The sequence below is a fragment of the Lycium barbarum genome, chromosome 12 (genome assembly GCF_019175385.1).
Source record: "Lycium barbarum isolate Lr01 chromosome 12, ASM1917538v2, whole genome shotgun sequence".
Lineage (NCBI taxonomy): Eukaryota > Viridiplantae > Streptophyta > Magnoliopsida > Solanales > Solanaceae > Lycium > Lycium barbarum.
Genome location: NC_083348.1, coordinates 102424627 through 102443023, shown reverse-complemented (window position 1 = coordinate 102443023; position 18397 = coordinate 102424627). Strand labels below are relative to the sequence as shown.

Sequence of the window (18397 nt, the reverse complement as noted above, 5' to 3'; positions counted from 1 at the left end):
TCATTTAAGAACAACATTCTTCTCTTCCATGGGCGGAGCCACCTTAGGCAAAGGGTGGTCATGTGCACACCCTTCGCCGGAAATTACGTGGTGTACATAGGTTAAATCTTAGGTATTATGAGTATATATTTAATTTTGCACACCCTTGACATAAGTGAAGAGAGAATTTGCACACCTTTAGCCAAAATCCTGGCTCCGCCACCGTTCTCTTCTGTATGGGGAGCTTCTAAATAAGATCGACGAGTCACTTTTGGCGCAGGGCATGCTGCCTCTTTTTATGAGTTCAACAGAACTCAGTTTATATTTATAGAAAATAAAAATTTCAATAAATATAAATTATGAATAGCTAATTTTAAAAAGACGATGTATTCAGGCTACACATCTTAAAAATTGAACAGTAAAATTTAAATTCGGGATCTGTCGTCATTGCTTGTTAGTGTTGCATGATTCTGACAGTATTATATGGTGGTTTTTATAATATTAACTAAGAGAAAACTTCTTAATTCGTAATGCTTGTAGTACAGAGTTTAAGAATGCACAGGACACCAACTGCATTATGAGCCACGTTTTGTCTCCCCTGATAAGAAAGTTGAAAACCCCTCTAACAAAAATTATCAATATAATGACCCACTAACAACCATTGTACGTATAACCTAGTCAACGCAAGCAAGCTGCTTCAATTGGATAACTATCCTCCACGCATTTCTAGCTCCAAGTTTAAAAAAAAAAGAAAGTGCGAAAGCATATACTTAAACTCATACTTAAAAGAACTCAAACCAAACTTGCTCCTTCATTAACAAGAACCTATAGTTTTTGGGAGTCTCTGTGGATTTCTGAAATGACCCCTCTATCGACCTGTTGGCTTTTGATTGAACTGTACGTGATCCCACATGGATTTCTAAAGTGGTTTTTCTTGAGCTTCTATGTCCACCCTTTTTTTCTAGTTATCTGTCAACTTTATCTTTGGATAAAGGTGTTACTAGGATTTCTATTAACCTTCATCCTATTTGTTTATAGGTTCTCATGTTTCTTAATTTCATACGTGTTAAGATTGCACAAATTATGCGTACTCTTCTCCAAGAAATACTCCATCGATCCAAATAAAAATCCAGTCATCATAGAAGAGGTTGAGGAGTACTTTGATATACCAAATACCGAAAGCCAAAATGAAATCGTCCTTTATACGAGCTTGAACATGAGAAGTACTAGTAATTCGTGTGGTACGGCCAATTTGAACATGAAAAATAAATCGTACGACGACATGATCTATGTATATGATTTTCAAACCAGAGTTTCTCAAATGTTTGCTAAAAATCACAAGATTAGTTCACTTGTTGAACCGAATCAAGGTGAGTCTATGAAACTTGAAGAACATGAAGAGAATCTTAGTCATGAAGTAGTTGACGGTTGTTCAGTCAATCCTTCTGTTGGTGAAAATAAGAATAGTATATTTGATAATTATAATGCAGCCCCTTTATCTCCCGGTCCAATTTTATCAGATACAGAGCTAGAACAAGAGTTTTCTGTATCGGATTCTGTTTCCAGTTTTTCACCAGGTATTAATCATCCGGGGCTGGACGAATATTTTCCATCTCCTATTAGCTCTAATTTGTCGTCCCCGTTGGATTATGGCACGTTGAACCAAAATTTTCCGTCACTTAGTAGCCATACAAATGATATGGTAATGGATCAACAGCTGGTATATACAAGTTACGCAGAGGAAGAAGTGGATTTTTTGTACAAGAAATATGCTGAAAGCATGAGCTGGTTTGATGTTCTCAATCATGACAGGCTATGTGCCTTAAGTGAGTTTTTCCTTTTCTACTTTTGCTCAATAACTTCACAATATATTTTTTTCATTTCAATTTTTTAATATCATTCGTGTCTGGCCAGTTTAAACGCACCTCAACTATTTCATCAGATACTTGCTATACCTCTCATCAGCATATAAATATCGGTAGGAATGCATAAAGCTAGAAAGATAAAAAGAAATAAGCTAATCGTTGTTGCTTTTTATATATTGAGAATTGAACTCTGGGAGTGAAAATCTTTTGTTCTTCAATTTTCTAGAACTATATATGTCTCTCTAAGTAGTTAATTACTGTGCTTAACAATGTGATTGTTGATTAATTGTTTAGGTGCAGTACTGAGAAAGCACTTGTCAAGTCCTAATGCATTTGATTGCGAAATGAAGGCTAATGGTATCCAATATATTTCTTTGAGCAAAGTGGCAAAAAAAAGACTTGTGAGGAGCTTAGAGAGTGATTTAGAGTTGGTTTATGTGGCACAATCATGTTTGTCATGGGAAGCACTTCATCATCAGTACAAAAAAGTAGAGGCTCTTTCTTGTTCAACTTCGAAAAATGGTGTCTTTTGTGGTAAAGTAGCAGCCAGATTTCAGAAATTCCAAGTACTCTTAGAAAGATTTGTGGAAGATGATAGCTGTGGAGGCAAAAGACATTTGAATTATGTTCATCGAAGGATTTCCCAAAAGAATCTCCTCCAAGTTCCAGAGGTTTCTGGTAATCTTTGCCACTTTTCCATTTTTAAGAATTCAATATCTATAGATTGTTACATTTCAAGTCGCCTAAATATTAATTACAAGTAATCATTCATAAAAAGAAGGAAAATTAGTAACCTCTAAAATAAGATAAATTACTCTGCTAAATACACTTGGTATCTTTTTAACTATCGATATCTACCATTGTCTAACGTTGATTTACATGGTAAATTGGGATTCATTAGTACGTGGCTTATCCTCTTCCTACGTGTAACAACTGGATGTCCATTTTTTCTAGGAGTATTAATTAACACTTTGATAGTAGTTCTTCATAAATAATGGGTGCTTAATTATATTACGTGAAACTTTACTATCAAGTTGAGTAGACCCGTTGTCTTCTAGTTAGCTAGTGCAATTGTTTTATAACGAGCATACACGCCACATTATTTTATTTTCGTTACATGCACTTTCACTTGTTACAAATTATTAAGAATATCTCAGTCAACATTGATTTTAATTTGTCCTGCTGCTAAAAGGGGGTAATGACATTCAGTGAGCCTTAGCTGACTAATTGACTATAATTAGTTTAATTCATGATTAATTAAACTCACTCCCATCTAATAGCTAAATACAAGTTTATTTTGTCCTTGCATTCTATCTTATTCTGGTATCTTTACGATTGCGTGTCAGACACGTTATTAAAGAAAATATATTATTAGTGATGAAAAAGATAGAACATGCAGACAAAGAGACATTTTAAGAGTGTATTTTTCTAATGCCTTCGCAGCAGGGCTGAATTAAAGTTTTAGCTATGGATTTGTTAGAATCCAATAACCTTGGTCAAATCATGTATTTGTGTTGAGAAATTTATTTAATAGATATAAATAAAATAATCAGAATCTAATGAATTGCTTTATCTAAAATCTAGAATTAATCCATAAACTCAAAATTCTGAATCTACCTCTACTTTGCAGGATATGTTGAATCGAATGAAAGACTGAATGGAGAGACAAGCAAGGCAATAGAAGTGCTAAAGGCTATAGAGAAATGCATAAGTGCTTTCTGGTTTTATGTAAGAACAGATAGCAAGAAAAGGTTGTGGAGTCAATCGCGTGTAGAAGACCCCAGAGACATCCTACTCCGGCATGACTTAATTAAGAAACTTCAAATGGTAGGCCTCTCACAAAGTTCTAACTTAAGGGTATGTTTGGTATAACGAAAAATATTCTCTGTAAAATATATTCAGAAGATAAATCATTTTCCGAAGATAATCATTTTTTTTTACCTGCTTTGAAATGTTTTTCCTTGAGCCGAGGATCTATCGAAAACAATCTTTCTACCTCTCAAGGTAGAGGTAAGGTCTGCGTACAATACTCTACTCTCTCCAGACCATACCTGTGAGACTACACTGGATATGTTGTAAATCATTTTCTGATGTTTGGTTACCAGGAATAGATATTTTTATCTGTAAAATATTTTCACCAAAAGAGGAAAAATAACTATATCGATCACTGTTTTAATTGTTGGGCGGAAGTAAATAGTTAGACATTCTTATCAATCCTTAATAAAATATCAAAATATTGTAGGCCTGTTTGCTGATATTGTTACAATGAATCCTTAACAAATATTTTTTCTCATAAAATACCTTTTTACTCTACAACCAAACACTGAAAAATATTTTCTAGAAAATAAGTCATTTTCCGGAAAACATTAATGCACACCAAACACACCATTTTGAATGTATAATGTAACTGAAGAAGTAGTTGAGATGTTGAGCAAGAACTGACTCGATATTATTACTTGTTTATATCCTGAAGAAAGAGTTATGGCTGAAGGACGTCAAAGGTAAGAGAAAATGCTGGCTGAGAAGAGCAACAAAGCCTCAATTACAAGGAGAATATACCAAGATAGACTTTGTGTTGACATTGATAGACATGAAGCTGGTGTCAAAGGTTCTTCATATGTCCATCATTTCTAAATCTCATCTGAAATGGTGCCAACAGAAGCTTAATAATATAGAGTTCAAAGATGGTCAAATTTTAAGGACCCCCACTAGCCTGCTGTTTCCATCTTGATCAGACCTTTTTTTTAAAAAAAATAAAAAATTCCTTAACTAGTTTGTGAATATTTAAGCATAGTTGTTCTTCTTGTACCAAGAATGGCATGTAAATAAATTACAATTACTTAGCTTCTTCTTTTTGGGCTGCATACTACTCTAGCTAGCTTTTCTACGATCTATGTATAATAACTACACTGTTCTATATATAATATACTACTATGTTAATTTAGTACCAGCATCAACCTTTTATTTGCTACTGTACACCAAAAAAATCGTTTATACATTTATCTGATGACGTGTAAAATAATCACTATGGAAGACAAAATGGATAAATCAATCACTGGAAATAAAGGTGAAGCATCATTATTGCTTAACTAAAAGCGAAACTAGTAAGTCATAATGTTCTAAATCTCCTCCCAATTAAGAAAAGTCACTACCTAAAACTTTTTCACTTTTCTGTTTTGACCCTTTCTTTCACTAGCTTGTTTTCTTTTCTTCCATCTCCTTAGAAAGGGCTAGCTCCTTTGCTGTCTACATGAGTACTCAACTTTTGTTTGTACAGCGAGACATCCAAAGGGCCAACCATGTAAACTGAAAAGAACCTTCTTAAGGACTTTCTATTCAAAAGTTACCCGCCTTTTAATAAAAAGAAAGTTGGATACTGCAAGTTAATTATTTCTGTAAATCAACTCATCGCTGACGCTCCCACATCTCTTCAATACTTCAAAAGCAGAGGTTAACTTTTACCCAACAAGTGTAGCTTTTTACCATAACAGATCATATAAGAAAACATGCAAATATTATTATTCATAATAAGTGTTTATTAGTAACTTGAAAATTATGGTAGGCAGATTTAAACTTTTTATACAGTATTGTTTTGTATTTAATAAAATACAACAATAAAGTCGTAAAATGACTCATCAAAAATCAAGAGTTTGGACTATGAAATGGCATTGGACCGTCCAATGTCATTTTCACAAGGGACTAAAAAAACATGTTCACTCGCTAGTGGTAGGGTAGTGACATAGCCATAATTTACACGTGATATTTCGGATACCATAAGTAAAATTAATAATCTAGTTAAATTTAAATATTCCCTTCCATCCCAACTTAAGCTATACTTTTGGCTTTTTCAAAAATGTATTTGATTAACTTTTGAAGCTAAATAAGATTAGATCAATTAAATATTTTACAACTAAAATTTAAATATTCAAAAAAAGTATTATAAATTGCAATTCTTCTACTATAAATATAATTTAAAAAATACAATACAAAATATTGATCAAAGTTTGTAATCTCAAAAGCAAAAGTGTCACATAAATTTATATTGTATATTAATATAAAATCCCCAAAAAATTGAGTGGTGAAACAACTAATGGACTGTGAATGGCATTATTGGCACGTCCAATATATTCTCAAGCCGAAGGGAATGGAAAAATGTAGTCTCAACAAAGCCATAATATACACGTGATATTCCCATATAAGAAGACCCCACCTAAACCACATCACCATAACTCAAGTTTCTGGTTTCCAAACTGAGCTTGCGATTCCCAGTGAATCTGAACCTCACACGAATCCCTTCCATGATTGGGACCCATTTTCACCAAACCTATATGTCACTGTACTAGTCATATATCTCAACTGGGTTTCTTGATTTACCAATTATCTCAATTGGGTTTTCTTGAATATCTCAACTAGGTCACTTTGGTTCTTGAATTCTTATTATCTTTCTGACATTACTTGATTGCCACTGTAATGGAAAATTCAATTCTTCTTCATAGTGGGCATCAGTTCCAACCCAAGTTACCCTTTTTTGCAATTAGACCCAAAAAGCTATCACTAGTTAAGCGTGTTAAAGCGACAGGCAAAAGTCCTGGGGAAGGTGCAAGTGGTGATGAATCAGATGAAACTTTACAGGCTACAATTGAAAAGAGTAAAAAAATGTTAGCCATGCAACAGGACCTACTTCAACAGGTAATTTCATTGGTATTCAATTATAAAATAATAAAGAAATGTTTTCTTTTTGTCTAATCAGAAAGATAAAGGGGAGTAAAGGGTGTTTATTTTAGGGCCGTTTGACTGGTCACCCAGTGTTTCTTTTTTCCTCAAATGTGAATATATATATGCTACAGTTATAAGGAATGGAAATTCTGCTTTAGGATAGTTGACATGTTCCTATTTTTTTCAAGTATGTGAAATTTGAAAATAAATCTATGATTAAGTAACTTATATATATCTAGTTGATTGATCTTTGTCTGAGAAGTTGTTTCAGGATGTTGTGGATAACCATGTTCTGATTTTGAAAAGGAAAAGTTTGTCTGTAGAATAATGTGTTACTGTAGTTAATATGTTTTTTCTTTTACTTGTCTTCCTGAGCATAATCTTCATCCTTAAATTCTTTGCATATCAGATTGCAGAAAGAAGAAAAGTAGTCTCTTCAATAAAAAGCAGCCTCGCAGATGCCAAAGGTACTTATGATGACGGGAATGGTAGCTTATCAAATATTGACGTGGGTAAAGAATATGATGGTACTTTATCTAGTGCTGCTACTACTCCAATTACTGATGTCCAAAAAACTACACCGCCAGCTATAACCCAAGATTTTGTTGAAAATAAAAAAGAAGTTAAAAGGGGCCTGTCTCAGGAAGAGCAGTTGAAAACCGGTACTCGGAAGGCAGCTCAATCCGATGAAAGGGCGCCCCCACTGTCAAGATCATCCATCACGGGCAGTAGCCAGACTTCCTCTACTGTAAGTTCTGCCAAAAGAACATTAAATGTCCCTCCAGAAACTTCAAAGTCCAGTCAACAGAAGATCCAGTCTTATGTGCCTTCATTCCTTCAAGAATCTTCAGCACAATCCTATTTGGAACAGAAGAGTGACAATCTTGAAGGATCAAGTGCTGAGAAGGCAAACACAGAGACTGAAGATCCTGTGGATGTAGATGAGAAACCGCCTCCATTGGCAGGAACAAATGTGATGAACATTATTTTGGTTGCTGCGGAATGCGCTCCATGGTCTAAAACAGGTATATTTTACACTAGATATTATCTTTTGTCCTGGAACAAATGCATAAGTTGTTGCATTATCCACAATTGAAGTTTCTGTAACTGTTTCTATGCTAATTCAGTTGATGATACTTCTCAAAGTCATATCAACTGCAAGAGTGTAAGACTAGCATTAAGATATTGAAAATGAGGTGCTTGTTGTTTCTTTTCACCAACTCATAGTGTTAATGAAGTTTTCACTATTCCGTGATCTCTAGAGTAAATGGGATAACTAATTGGTATAATATAAGGATGAACATATTCTCCTACCAATCAAAAGTATTATCTGACATAGTCTTAGTCACGTGAAGTGAGACATATAAGGAAACGAAAAACCATCACCAATCATCCAAAGTGAGATGATAAAGCAAATGTCAAATGGAAAAGGATATTGATCTGCTTACCTTTTTCAGTATTGCCGTAATGTTCCCTTCTAGATGGTTGAGGATGGCTGGAGGATTTGTTGGTTCCTCAAACTTGTATTTGTCTGGTAGCTTTTCTGTTCACTTCATTTATTAAAAACTAGAATCTCCGTTGTACATCCTCCAGTTCGAGCTCGGTGCATGTACAGATATTCATGATTCGTACACATTTGTCACACTTTCCTGTTGCATGAGTATTATTGTGTTTATATATCTAGATACATATCAGTGCAAGCATATGTTTTACTTGTGAAGAGTTTTTCAGGTGGGCTGGGAGATGTTGCTGGAGCATTACCCAAGGCTTTGGCTCGACGTGGCCACAGAGTTATGGTTAGTTTAATCTTTCACGTTGTTAATTGTCATGTGCATAAAAACCATGTTTCAAGCTGAATGTAGCACACAGATAAATTCTGTCCGTGAAGTCTCAGAATACTCTGCACGAGGTGTTATATTCTCTATCCATAATCTTCCCAACCATTGGACAAGTTAATGCGTGATATAAATGAACAAGGTTTGCAAAACATATGACCAGATGAACGACTTGAAAGATCATATCATTAAATGATTTTGTGACAATATTTTCTTTTTTGACACATCATACAGCCAACAAAGCTATAGATAGTTTAGTACTTAGAATTTTGCCTTTTCATTCCAAATGCATAGGATGTGATGTTATTTGACATGGAGTTTCCTTTTTTCTCCCCATTTCCCTGAAACTTATAGGATATGATGTTATTTGACATGGAGTTTCCTTTTTTCTCCCCATTTCCCTGAAACTTAGGTTGTGGCACCTCTTTATGGCAACTATGCTGAACCTCAAGATTCTGGTGTAAGAAAAACTTATAATGTTGATGGTCAGGTATGCTTGATTGCATTAATAGATGTAGTTTTTAACTTATGCTTGTGATTTAATTGCTATCCGTATCTAAGCATATAAGTTTTAAACTGTGCAGGATGTGGAAGTGACTTACTTCCAAGCCTTTATTGATGGTGTGGACTTTGTTTTCATTGAAAGTCACATGTTTCGGCACATGGAGAACAATATTTATGGAGGAAATCGTGTGGTAAACCGCCCTGCGCCCACTTTTCTTCTAGTTTCTAATCCTAATTCGGAATTTCAAACTCCTAGATTTACATTGAAGTCGTATTTGAATTGTTTGTTACAAAGTTTACAAAGTTCCTTTTTCATAAATAGTTTTCGCATGTGCCTATTTGGCTATCTTTTAACTTCTTTTTTCCCCTTCCTGTTGCAGGATATATTAAAACGCATGGTTTTATTTTGCAAAGCAGCGGTTGAGGTATGACTTGTGATATTTATGGAACCTTACGCTAATTATTGCCTAATTGCTCCCTACACTATCTGTCTATGAGACGCCACAGTGGCCATTAATCAATCTTTGTAATCAACACCCAAAATAAACCTTACCTAGTCATGCTGTTTGAGCATGATTTACCCATGCTTACATTTTGCCTACTAGTATTCCTTTGATTTAAAAAAATATTTTTGATGATATTTAACATAGCTGATTTGCTATTTCAGGTTCCTTGGCATGTCCCATGTGGTGGTGTCTGTTATGGAGATGGAAATTTGGTGTTTATTGCTAATGATTGGCATACTGCTTTATTGCCAGTGTACCTGAAAGCTTATTATCGCGACAATGGAATGATGAAATATACAAGATCTGTCCTTGTGATTCATAACATCGCTCATCAGGTTAGTTTCATCAGCAACTATATAGCAGTTTTCTAATCCACCTGTGCCTTTTTATTTCCAATGGTTTAACAGTATAGCCATTTTTATGTTCCAATAGAGGTTGGTCTTAAATCATGATGTCTGACTACTAACGCATAGGGTTAAAGTAAATGATTACTTTGATAGAAGAGTAGAGGGGTGGGCCTATTGCCCATTGAGTTTCGAACTGTGGGCTAGCTGGCACTCGGAATTTCTCGGTTACAACAACAACATACTCAGTGAAATCCCACAAAGTGAGGTCTGGGAGGGTAGAATGTACACAGACCTTACCTAGGTAGAGGGGCTGTTTCCAGTAGACCCTCGGCACAAGGACCAGGGATTTCTCGGTTATCAAAAAATAATAAAATAAAAATAAAGTGAAATAAAATAATGACTACAACAATATGAGATTAACCCTGCAAAGAACAAAGGAAAATCTTGAAGAAATTACCAAAATATATGGCGTACATGACGTTTTATATAAACAAAGTGCAAATCTACCTTTTCCCCATGTGCTATCATTAAGCACAATGATGCATTTTGCTTCTTCTACTAGCTATTATCTTTTCTTTATTTTTCTTGCCTCATTTGATACGTAATTGAATACAACTTTCATTTGATAAAGAATTTGCTGCATTAAAGATACAGAGGAGGGTTATGGAGTGAGCAAATTTTATGCATGTAACCAGCAGAGAACTAGAAATATATGACCTACTTTGACTTGTGCAATTGCTTTAAAATATTTTTGGTAAATTATTACTTTTAAGTATTACGCGAAGAGCGTAAAACAATGAAATATAGAACAGTAGAGTAATTGAAGCTATCCCTTCCCAAATTCTGCATTTGTTAGTATTTCCTGATTTGAGTCATTTATTTTATCTTTCGGTGACGTAAATAAGGGTTATAGCAATCTTAACCAGCCTTTCTTCACTTTCATCTCTATAATTTGTTCCATTGCATGCAGGGTCGTGGTCCTTTGGAAGATTTTTCATATGTAGGTCTTCCACCGCACTACATGGACACTTTCAGGTTGTATGACCCAGTAGGAGGTGAGCATTTCAACATTTTCGCAGCTGGTCTAAAGACAGCAGATCGTGTAGTTACAGTTAGTCATGGATATTCATGGGAACTAAAAACTTCCGAAGGTGGCTGGGGATTGCATGATATAATTAATAAGAACGATTGGAAATTTCGGGGTATTGTAAATGGGATCGATACAAAAGAGTGGAACCCTGAGTTGGATGCTCACTTACAGTCAGATGGTTACGTGAACTACTCCCTGGACACACTGCAGACCGGCAAGCCTCAATGTAAAGCTGCATTGCAGAAGGAACTTGGTTTACCAATTCGCGATGATGTCCCACTGATCAGTTTCATTGGGAGGCTAGACCCACAAAAGGGTGTTGATCTGATAGCTGAGGCAGTGCCTTGGATGATGGGTCAGGATGTGCAACTGGTCATGTTGGGGACGGGCAGGCATGACCTTGAACAGATGCTAAGGCAATTTGAGTGCCAACACAACGATAAAATTAGAGGATGGGTTGGTTTCTCTGTGAAGACTGCTCATCGTATAACTGCTGGGGCAGACATTCTTCTCATGCCTTCTAGATTTGAGCCTTGTGGATTGAACCAGCTTTATGCTATGAAATATGGGACTATTCCTGTTGTTCATGCAGTCGGAGGACTCAGAGATACTGTGCAGCCTTTTGATCCTTTTAATGAGTCAGGACTAGGTTGGACCTTCAGTAGGGCTGAAGCTGGTCAGCTGATCCACGCATTAGGAAATTGCTTACTGACTTATCGCGAGTACAAAAAGAGTTGGGAGGGAATTCAGACACGCGGTATGACACAAGACTTAAGTTGGGATAATGCTGCTCAGAACTATGAAGAAGTTCTTGTCGCTGCCAAGTATCAGTGGTGAGGTTCATGCCATTCTATCAAGTTTTAATGAAGGCATTTCAGCTCCTCCTTAAGAGGGTCTAAATATTGAGTTTTTGCTGGGTATATCTGATAACGGCATTAATTTTGCTTAACCAATGCAAGTCCAAAACCCTTGTCTTTCTTCAAGTGACTGAATTTCAGAGCCCTAATCCGGTCTCGACATGAGAGGATGCAACAAGTTGGCTAATTGTCATACCACTACGTCAATAACGTCATCTCGAATGGTTGCTGTGCTTTGGTCATATACATTTGTATATATTCTTTTTAGTTACCAACATCTAGTTATATATAGCCAATCTCTACTCTATCTTTGTTGAAGGTTGTAAGGAATCAGCTAGTGTCAAATATCATGCATATGAATGTGACCCAATTTTAGTTTCCAGATGTATTATCTCTATAAGCTCTAGTAAGTTAGGCTCATGACATTGCACTTGTATCTTGGAATAAGCCTGATGCATGAGAGTTTCAACATCGATTTATTCCCATGCGAGCGCTATGCAAGGAACATTAATTACCATTTGAAATTGATTTGAAACACTTAAAAAGACCTTAGAGTACACCTTTATATTTGCTCCAGAAACGTCACATGTCCAGACACCCAAGAGGATTAAAAGCAGCATCAGAAAGTCACTTGAATGCGTAATTTAACACCACTGCCAGATAATATTATTACAGTTCAAATTGAATCTTATTTTTAAAAGAGAATCCTTCCTCATGTTACACCTTCCGAAATGATTCTGACAGTCGCAATTGCGGAAATCAATCTATGGCAATCAAAGATTGTGCTCTGTTGCTAATTCTAGATAGCAAACTACATATTCCCAGTTCTACTTCACTTCAATCTGATGCTTGCAAATACTCGCATGTTTTTCTGCACTCTTTGTTCTCATACTCGCGGATCATCTTGCGCTAAATAGAATTTGGAAGATTACCAATGACAATTAACATTCCTTCCAGATCACCGATGGTTCTGCTACAGAAAGCACATAATTAGTTACCAGAGAGCAGATTTTAATGTGGAAAACTAGTTGAACAAACAAGAAAAAGAATGTCAGATCACACTATTTCATGATATATAGCAAAAAGGAATAAAAGATGATACCCAAATACCCACCAGATAAAAAACCTTCTATGTATAGGAAACTCTCCTTTCTTTATCAAACTGCAAACATGAAGGACCTGACAAGAGTCCCGCAAAACCCTTGGACAGACATCCTTCAACAGCGCATGGAGATGCAGAATGATTTAACGGGCTATTTGGTTTAACCACTTCCAAGTAACCATGTGATTGGCTTCCATTCCAGTGAACACTTTGGTTGCCAAAATTAATGTGCCTCCTCTTGGAATTGACAACCGCATCCATGCTTGGATATTCATGAGATGATTCTTCTCTTAGTAAATTGCCACAAGATTTCCTCTTCAAACCAGGAAAATTTTTCAATCCTGCGCAAGAACACAGATATGTAATAATACTATTGATAATTCAGTGTGATCCAAGAAAGTATCTTCAGCAGCAATTACCAGGGAAAGTTTCCTCATATGGCTGGGCCCCTGAATCACCGCAGCTACAAAATGAGTTAGAAATAGTATTGACTCCTCCAATCCTGCATAACAAATATGCCTTGTCAAATCTAGTAAAAAAAAAAGCAGTGCAAATTGTTTATGACTGGTACAGGGAAGTACATAGGACTGATACAGAAAGCAAAGCCAAGATTTCTCTCAGTTTATGCTGCAGTCTGAACCTAAATTAAGACACATCCTCAGTGTAAAAGAAAGATCATGCAATGAAATTATCCATGGGAAGGAACCAACCACAAGTTGTGTAGCCATGAACTACCCAACCATGATGATCCAAGACAGACACCAAGTCCACCTATACGATCAGTCACCTCAGTAAGTCCCCAGAATTTATTCATCTTTGTCGATGAGATGAATATTATGAATGATAAAGATCAATCTCCTGAATCATATCATACCATGCTTATATCCTCTAAGCACAAGCAATACGGGGTAATTGCATATCTAAGATACACTTGCCATACATGTTATAACCTCTTTGCGCCCCAAAAACGAAGAAAATAAGGGAAGAGAACCCATAACAACCAGGTAATATTTCTAAATAGGACCAATTTAATCTAAGATGACAGAAGCGGCAACATGTTGTAATTTGATTTCCACGAGAAAATTGGTTAGTGGCCAACCTGTACATGTGCTCAACAAAGTCATCAATCAAAACAGGCCAAGCTCCTGCGGAGAACATCACCAAAAAAAGGCGTTAAACAGAGAAGTAAGAATGTTAAAAACATGATTATCATCATAATTGAAAACCACAAAAATTGATTGAAAGTTCATATAAGATAGAGTCAATAAACATCTTTCTATTAGTGATCATTATTGTCAGGTATTAAGCTCATCACTCATTACGTGAGCAAAATATAGGATCTTCAGGAACCAAACTAAGTAATACATCTATACTAAGTATGACTAAGGGTCACATTGACATGTCCTGGAAGGTGATAATTTGAAAAGCTAAAACTGCATAAATTTAATACCTTCCCGATCATACCCTTCCAGATTTTCATGCACAGAACGGCTGAAGGCCAAAACTTGCTGCCAAGTATCCTCAGATATATTGTATCGCTGATTTTTCTGGAAATTTAGACAGTAAACAATAATCATTATATAGGAACATTGGAAGTTAGCAACATTCTGCAATCAGCAGTCACCCAACCACAAAATAGAATATCATTCTTTGTGAAGCAAGGTACCACCACGGAAGCTAGTTGACAAATACAAGCCTAAGCAATGCATAAAATTTTCAGGAATTGGCATCCAATCCCATTACTGCTGAAAACCCCAATACCCAAACCAAAAGCACAGACAACAACAAAAACACAATCACAACGAAAGACAAAAGGAGGAAATCTACCAGATGGCAAAACCTTTTTTTTTTTCTTTTGGAAAATTTATTAATAATGGGAACATCTCATGAATAACTCCGGCTGTGAGAGCTTGCTCACATTGCCGGCCCAAGCCTGATAAAAAGAGGAGGGTTGCAGTAGGCAACCAGCCAGCCTAAAACTAGCCAATTTCATGATGGCTGGTCCTAAGCGGGATAAAAGGAGCAGGGCTGTGGTAGGCAACCAGCCAGTCTAAATTTAGCCAATTTCATGATGAATGCTCACATGTTTGGAACTGAGGCTGCTGTTGTTGTTTGGGAACTCTCGCGTATTCAAGCAGTACACGCAGAAGTAGAGAATCCACAACTTAATATGATGACACCTAACGTTTTATACAAACAAGAATTTCATGGGTCCAAAAAGAACAACGAAAAAGAGGTTGTTCCTCAATATACATAGATATTCTCTATCCCTTGAAATGCTCTCCAATTTCTCTCCTTCCATATGCCTATGAATCACATGAGTGCTAAAGGCGTGACATTCCATTACCTTCGACTTCTCTTCATCAGATGACAAAACGTTATTGTTTGTATTCCTTTGATTTTAAGGCAAACTTATCAAAACAGACTAATTCTCTACTCAAATAATCTCAAAGAAAACAAGTTTCAAGCAAGCACATGTCTACTCTGTAATTGATGAATTCATTCAGTCTTAAAATTCAACAATTCTTAACACATACAAACAGATGAATAATACAAATTCGAACACAAGACAAGAGATCAATTCGCAGCTCTGACACTTACCTCAACAAAGTTGCACCAGTGGTCAAGTAGCCGAAACCTTCCAGCTAAAACTATTTTCCAAGCAGCAACAGCTTTGCTTATAGCTGAAAATATTTTTAAACTCACATAAGATTGAAATAGAGCTAACTGCACTAGAAATGCTTTATGAAGCATGAGCAAACTGCTTGCAAAATCATCAGAAGTAATCAATTATCAACTTACTGATGTTCTTTTGTCCATTTTCTCTGCAAACGAAGAAGACAAAATCATAGAAACGCGAGAACTCAGAGAAGTCTGCCTACAAAAAGGAAATACATTACGAAGTATTTCAATCATCATAGGTTGGAAAAAAGAGAGGAAAACAAATAGAAAAACAGGGAAACAAATCCCCCCTTCCCCAACCCAAGCTCATGTATTTATTACTCCCTCCGTCCCAAATTTAAATGCCTTACTTTCCTTTTTGGTTTTTCCCAAAAAGAGTGCCCTTTTTCTATATTTAGTAAGTCGACAATTCAAACATCCTACACGGTAAGTTTATAACCACAAGATTCAAATAACTTTTGGCTACTTTACACATCTTTAATTTAAGGCCGCAAGATTAAAAAGTCTCCCTTTATTTTTTGAACTTCGTGCCAAGTCAAACTAAGACACTTAAATTGGGACGGAGGGAGTAACAAATATAAGATAGTTTCAAATTAAAGAAAATCAGATCATCATAACATCATCTAATGAACAAACCTCCAAATTCAACTGCAACATAAGCTTGTACACTTCTTCAAAGATAATTTCCCTGCCATGGGTGAAAATAGATTTCTCAATATTATCAACCTATGACCTATCAATATCCCCCCAACACAATGAAAGGTTATCTAAGACTAAACCAACTAAGCAACATGAGACAAAAGAATGTAGAGAGAGAACACCAATAAAAAGGGAAAGGCAGAATATGTATATCAGCATTGGTCTTGGAATCACTTAGTTCACTTGGTAAATGTACTTGGCTTTCCATTGTAATATCACACATATATTCCTACTCAAAACAGAAATGATACCAAAATTTCTTATTCACTACTAGATTCAACCACAGATCTGTTAGAATCCGTCAAGCAAATCTATTGAAGTTACTTTTATTCTCTCAACCATTCAGCCGCCAAACCTCTTGTCTTTGCAAGCCATAAACAGCAATTGTTACCCTTGTCTTCACTTATCTTTATTTGCAATTACCTACTACCCCAGCAAATAACCCTAAATCAGCCAAAGAAAGTTGAAGGATAGTATCTAAGCAATATATATTGCCGTGCAAGTATTTTATACTTTAAAAAGCCATAATATCTACAGAAGTCCCCACTATTCTTTGATATGAGTTGAGCATTTGCAAGTTTCACAGTCAGGCGTTTCGAGGGGAAAGCAGAAACTTAAAGTTTTGGTGCAACTCTCTTATGGTAACTGACATAGATATAGTTTTGGACTTCTTCGAATCCTCACATACATAAAGGATCCAAGTCCAGCAAATTCTTTTGCCACAGTAATTCTTGGTGCTACAGTTTCTGTGAATATATATATATATTTCGACTCTTCTATTTTCTTTTTACAAGGATTTATCTATTTAGACTCTTGGAAGGACACTCAAAAAATGCTGCTAGTTTCATGCCCTACCAAATACATGCCTTTTATGCAAACTTGACTCCACTAATTTCATAAGCTGGTTCAATGCCTCTCTTGAAAATCTCGCTTTCTGCATTTCATTTTCTTGGCTCCCAATAGCATATGCACCTGACATGATATCTGCAAAGCAAACACATCACTAAGCAGAGCTACCTAAGTTGGAAAACACCAATTAATTATATAAACCTCATCTATCTATGTAAGATTACCATAGAGTGTTCAGAAATATTCAGAGCCTGTTTGGATGGGCTTATAACTTATGGCTTATAAGTACTTAAATAAGCCAATCCAAACAGGCTGTTAACAAATGAGAAAAAAAGCAATACAAAGGGTTTCCACATAAAACCATGAAGACCTTCAACCAAATTTCCAGATCAAAAACAAAAGATTGGAGCTTTGCATCATTTCTTGAATAAAAAGGGGCCAAATTGAACTGAGTGGATATCCCCAATTCAATATAGCCAACTCAACTAGTTTGGAAAATTGAGGTATACTTATTTCTGTATACCTAGATTTAATGTTTGGTGTTTCCAATTTCAGACATCAAGATTCAGCTCACAGTCCATTAGTAGCACTAAATTAATGACAAACCATAAAGAGCAACAAAAATTTTTTTAAAAAAAAAAAAAAAAAAAAAAGATGGAAAAATAGAAACTTGATTAAAAACTATACCACAATATTGGCGATAAATATGGAACATATCCATGGCTATAGTAATTAGGAACAGACTGCTTTTAGGGTTCGCGAGATAGAACCCTAATTTAAAGAGAACAACACAAGCTTTCTGTTTTTTTCAGTAGCTATGGTGTTATCTTTTTATCAGCTTTGCTTCTTTTGTGTTGGGACACAATTTAGCTGTAAAATTTAAGGTTATTGGAATATTTTGGTGCGAATTTTACATCAGAATATTATAGCCACTTGGAGTCTTCCATGTTGAAGTAAAAGTGACAACATGATGATCCTTTGCTTTGTTGGGTTTATTTTATGTTTATTTAAATCCACCAAAATTAAAAAAATGAAATTTCTTGCCCTCTTTTTATTTAAATAGGAGTAACACACTTATACTTTTTGAGGGTTCTATGACCCCTTAACTATTTTAAACTAAAATATTGACACCATTAAAACTCACCTCCAAATATTTGTTGCATAGTGTAATACACGCATCTATTTTTCTAGTAATACCTTTTTATCTTTCTTTATGTCCATTCTTTCTTCTCCAACCATCTCTTTTTAAAACGTGATGCTGATTACATAAGCTTTTTGGCTGCTAATTACATAAGTTTTTTTGCTGTAATTGTTGATATGTATTTTGTGGCCAAAATTTTGTTGCTCCATTTGATGCCTCCCCTTA

General features: G+C 35.6%; 3 protein-coding genes across 4 annotated transcripts; 2 read left to right on the top strand and 1 right to left on the bottom strand.

Annotated features, from left to right (window-relative positions):
- The first annotated feature begins 728 nt into the window (after positions 1–728).
- Positions 729–4772, top strand: LOC132624978 (uncharacterized). The gene is made up of 4 exons (XM_060339738.1): positions 729–1805; positions 2139–2522; positions 3475–3671; positions 4318–4772. The coding sequence occupies exons 1-4, from the start codon at positions 839–841 to the stop codon at positions 4573–4575; spliced, it is 1806 nt and encodes a 601-aa protein (XP_060195721.1). The 5' UTR covers positions 729–838; the 3' UTR covers positions 4576–4772.
- Positions 4773–6011: 1239 nt separating this feature from the next.
- Positions 6012–12083, top strand: LOC132623072 (granule-bound starch synthase 2, chloroplastic/amyloplastic). The gene is made up of 8 exons (XM_060337777.1): positions 6012–6533; positions 6970–7585; positions 8292–8356; positions 8808–8885; positions 8980–9090; positions 9280–9324; positions 9567–9740; positions 10723–12083. Exons 1-8 carry the CDS (start codon positions 6315–6317, stop codon positions 11677–11679), a joined length of 2265 nt encoding a protein of 754 aa, XP_060193760.1. The 5' UTR covers positions 6012–6314; the 3' UTR covers positions 11680–12083.
- Positions 12084–12335: 252 nt separating this feature from the next.
- On the bottom strand, positions 12336–17999 carry LOC132623073 (defective in cullin neddylation protein AAR3). 2 transcript variants are annotated; one of them, XM_060337779.1, is made up of 10 exons: positions 17719–17999; positions 17049–17166; positions 16120–16171; positions 15604–15679; positions 15403–15485; positions 14252–14348; positions 13901–13946; positions 13221–13303; positions 12814–13142; positions 12336–12672 (listed from the first exon to the last, which is right to left on the bottom strand). In XM_060337779.1, the coding sequence occupies exons 1-9, from the start codon at positions 17750–17752 to the stop codon at positions 12829–12831; spliced, it is 903 nt and encodes a 300-aa protein (XP_060193762.1). In that variant the 5' UTR covers positions 17753–17999; the 3' UTR covers positions 12336–12672; positions 12814–12828. The 2 variants fall into 2 exon arrangements, with proteins under 2 accessions (XP_060193762.1, XP_060193761.1); XM_060337778.1 differs by having other exon boundaries at positions 12336–12669; positions 17719–17998.
- Between the last annotated feature and the right edge of the window lie 398 nt (positions 18000–18397).

What these genes read in the sequence shown, in the direction of transcription:
- LOC132623072 (XM_060337777.1), top strand. Translation starts at nt 6,315, where the DNA reads ATGGAAAATTCAATTCTTCTTCATAGTGGGCATCAGTTCCAACCCAAG. An exon ending in CGCTCCATGGTCTAAAACAG is followed by an intron (nt 7,586 to 8,291) that starts GTATATTTTACA and finishes AGAGTTTTTCAG; the next exon opens with GTGGGCTGGGAGATGTTGCT. An exon ending in TTCATAACATCGCTCATCAG is followed by an intron (nt 9,741 to 10,722) that starts GTTAGTTTCATC and finishes CATTGCATGCAG; the next exon opens with GGTCGTGGTCCTTTGGAAGA.
- LOC132624978 (XM_060339738.1), top strand. Translation starts at nt 839, where the DNA reads ATGACCCCTCTATCGACCTGTTGGCTTTTGATTGAACTGTACGTGATC. An exon ending in CCAAGTTCCAGAGGTTTCTG is followed by an intron (nt 2,523 to 3,474) that starts GTAATCTTTGCC and finishes TCTACTTTGCAG; the next exon opens with GATATGTTGAATCGAATGAA. An exon ending in TAATTAAGAAACTTCAAATG is followed by an intron (nt 3,672 to 4,317) that starts GTAGGCCTCTCA and finishes TATATCCTGAAG; the next exon opens with AAAGAGTTATGGCTGAAGGA.
- LOC132623073 (XM_060337779.1), bottom strand. Translation starts at nt 17,752, where the DNA reads ATGGATATGTTCCATATTTATCGCCAATATTGTG. An exon ending in TGTTGCAGTTGAATTTGGAG is followed by an intron (nt 15,680 to 16,119) that starts GTTTGTTCATTA and finishes TCCTTTTTGTAG; the next exon opens with GCAGACTTCTCTGAGTTCTC. An exon ending in AAATGGACAAAAGAACATCA is followed by an intron (nt 15,486 to 15,603) that starts GTAAGTTGATAA and finishes AAATATTTTCAG; the next exon opens with CTATAAGCAAAGCTGTTGCT.